A 3,681-nucleotide genomic window follows, 5' to 3' on the forward strand; every position below is an offset into this window, starting at 1 on the left:
AAATAAATGACAACTGATATTTTTTCCATTAGTTTAAGAATTTTAAATCAACTAATTTGATTTTAAAAAGATTTGAAAAATCTATAAATAAATATAAAACTATTAAAATAAGAAAAATTTAAGAGGTACCATATTTTTAAAAGTTTTAAGTACGTAATAAGAATGTAATTAATGATTTTTTTTTTTATAAATATTTGACTTTAAAAATAAGGAAAGATTTTAAATATAAAAAAATAACCGTAACACAAATATGATTTAAATTGATACGTCTCTTTTAGCCTGTGACAACAAGGGAAAGAAGTACTATATGATAAATGCAAAAGTAATATACATCAACCACTTGAAACTTTTGATGGTAAAACATATATGTGTATATGTTTATATTTATATTATTATATTAAAATGTGAAAGATTTTTGAAAAATAATTTAAAATTTTACACTTTATTAAAAATCACCACAATAGGCAAAATTATTTAATTTTAAATAATCAAATATTACACGTGCGATTAAACTATTACTCATAAATACACGACTTAATATATCACCTACACAATCGAATAAGATTATCTTAAGTTTATGAGTGCATTCTATTACACAACGTTAGAGATGATAATACACTCTTTTCTCTACCAGACATTCTTCACCAAGGAACTATATTTTGAATATTATTTTTTCATGAGTTTCCTATCTCAATGGAATTAAAAAGACATCCATGCCAAGTGATCCTTTTGTCGTTCTCCTCAAATCATAAAATAGTCATCTTTACGTCTTCATTTCACCCGTTTAATATTTGATTTTCGCCTTATCCCTAAAAAATAATATCACAAAAATTAGAAAATTGTGAATAAAAATTGTAAGAAAATAAGTTAAAATCATAATGTTTGGCCCTTACTTATAAGTTACAATCAGTGTACGAAAATAATAACAATACATCTAGTCTAATCTCATAAATAAATTTAGAAAGCAATATAAAATACTAAAATAAAACTAATTTACTAAATACGAATATTAGAAAGTCAAATTACACCGTACGCACCTTTGCAAGTAAGTATTTTTCTGCACAATAAAAATGAAAGAAGAAACAATACGTGAAGAATATATAAGAAGGATATATAGTGCCAGACTATAACATCAATAAGCATAGGAATGAATAGAGGAGGGAATGAATGCATAGACAAAAACGGCTTTCGGCTTAATATTTAGTACTCCCTCCGGCCCATTTTACTCGTCCCAAATTTTCTAATTTGTCGTTCCATTTTACTTATCCTTTTTTACTTATCAAGGCAAGACAATTTTTTTCTTCCCATTATACCCTTAGTGTAATTGATTACTCCTTGTTATTAGCATTCTTGAAAAATGTTGCAAAGAGGAGTACCATTAAGAGTACACCGTTAAGAATATACATGGTGCTTTGGTATTAGCCATCCATCAATATTGGAACTAACAACAAGACACAATTAAGAGGGACAAAATGGTAAAGTTACATTGTCAATCATTGTTTTCTTAACAGCTGTATCATCTCAATTTGGGACGGATAAAATGGGACGGAGGAAGTAAATACCAATAATTAATGTTTAATAAATACCAATACTACGTGGGTAATCAAAGGTTTTATAGGAAATGATTGTAGGTATGCATGATGCTTTTTTCATATATATAAATGAGGAAAAAAAAAACTCAAAAAATCCATAAAAAAGATAAATAGTATTTTTGATTCTTAGGCATGCCAGATCATCAACCCCTAATTTCTCCTATATATATATATATATATATATATATATATATATATATATATTGATTGATGATGATGAATTTATTTTTTAATTAATCGTGGTGTCCTGATCATCTTTCGTATACCTCGACTAAATTTACGGATACATATCATCTCAGTAAAGGATATCAGGTAGAATCGATGGAACCTGGTGTGTTTTCGCCCACAAGGCTACCAATCACATGTCGCAAATGTTACTTTAAAAAGTCACCAATAAACATGCATGCTCTATAAATATGTATCAGGACAACCACCTCTTTCAGTACTTTCATCTCATCTTACTCTGTACCAGTCACAAACTTTTCAAAAAAAAACTTGTGACTATGAGTAGCTCACAACAAGTACTTCATGTTGGTATACTCTCAAGTCCAGGCTTAGGGCATATAATCCCCGTATTAGCCCTCGGCAGCCGCCTCGCCACCCTCCATAACGTCTCAGTCACTGTTTTTGTAATCTCTCCTGCCGAAACAGAAATATTTAAATCCGCCGATAAATTGGAGCTGATTGATATAGTTGAAATACCAGCTGTAGATATCTCCAACCTTGTTGATTCCAACACGAAAGTACGCACTCAACTTTATGTACTTGTACGTGAAGCGTTACATGCTGTTAAGTCCGCGATATCAGCAATGAGGCATATTCTGGATGCTCTCATTGTTGATCTTTTCTGCACTCAAGCTTTGCCAATTGCTAAAGAATTTGGATTACCTAATTATGTGTATATCCCAGCGAATGTATGGTTTACTGCTTTGACTGTATACTGTCCGGTTCTTGATGAAGAAATTGAGGGTCAATATGTTGATCAGGTGGAACCGTTGAAAATTCCAGGTTGTAAATCGGTTCGACCTGAAGATCAGGCGTATCGCGAGCACATGAGTTCAGGGGTCGAGTTCTGTTTGTCGGATGGGATTTTAATGAACACTTGGGAAGACGCAGAGGCTGGTACACTCAAAGCGTTCAGGGAAAATGAAATAATTAAAGCAATCGTGAATTCACCAGTTTATCCGATTGGACCGTTGACAAGACACGACCAACAAGTCATAGATGAGAGTACTAATGATGACAGGAATTTTGTCCTCAATTCTCTGGATCAACAAACTCCTTATTCAGTGCTATACATATCATTCGGGAGTGGTGGGACCCTCTCGTCAAAGCAGTTAACCGAGTTAGCTTTTGGGTTGGAGTTAAGTCAGCAGAAGTTCATTTGGGTGGTGAGGCCACCATCAGAGGTTGGCGCAGACAAGTCGTTTTTCACAACAGGAAAGGGGAGCGACGACACTCCTGAGTACTTGCCGGAAGGTTTTCTAACACGGACAAAAGATTTTGGATTGGTGATTCATATGTGGACAAATCAAGCGGGAATATTGAGCCACCCATCAGTTGGGGGATTTTTGTCGCACTGTGGATGGAATTCTAGCATTGAGAGTATAACAAATGGTGTGCCAATGATTGCATGGCCATTATATGCTGAACAAAGACTAAATGCCACTATGCTTACGGAGGAACTTGGGGTGGCTGTTAGGCCAGAGGTATTGCCAACGAAAAAAGCGGTGGAAAGGGAAGAAATAGAGCAATTGGTAAGATCGGTAATGCAAAATAAAGAAGGAAAGGAATTATTATTGACGGAAAATGTGATGAAACTGAAGATGAGTTCAGAGAAAGCACTAAGTGTAGGAGGCTCCTCTAATGCTACAATGTGTGAAGTCCTCAAAGACATTGAGAATAGAATCCATGGTTGCAAGAAAATATGTGAGGAAATAGTCTATTAGGGTAAGAAAAATTGGTGATTTAGGCTAGATGGTCCTAAAATGGTCTATGACTATGTTATGCTGGCTTATGTGCTGTAATTTGCAGTATGCTTCGAATAATATTTATAATAAAGCAATCTCATTCAATGAATTGATATTTC

At 33.6% G+C, this 3,681-nt stretch overlaps 1 protein-coding gene across 1 annotated transcript; it reads left to right on the top strand.

Annotated features, from left to right (window-relative positions):
* Positions 1-1,950: 1,950 nt before the first annotated feature.
* LOC107861323 (anthocyanidin 3-O-glucosyltransferase 5) lies at positions 1,951-3,671 on the top strand. The gene has a single exon (XM_047407242.1). It carries the CDS (start codon positions 2,009-2,011, stop codon positions 3,539-3,541), a length of 1,533 nt encoding a protein of 510 aa, XP_047263198.1. The 5' UTR covers positions 1,951-2,008; the 3' UTR covers positions 3,542-3,671.
* Positions 3,672-3,681: the final 10 nt, after the last annotated feature.

Source organism: Capsicum annuum, chromosome 2 (assembly GCF_002878395.1).
Source record: "Capsicum annuum cultivar UCD-10X-F1 chromosome 2, UCD10Xv1.1, whole genome shotgun sequence".
NCBI lineage: Eukaryota > Viridiplantae > Streptophyta > Magnoliopsida > Solanales > Solanaceae > Capsicum > Capsicum annuum.

Coding starts and splice junctions, on each gene's coding strand:
- LOC107861323 (XM_047407242.1), top strand. CDS start 2,009: ATGTATCAGGACAACCACCTCTTTCAGTACTTTCATCTCATCTTACTC.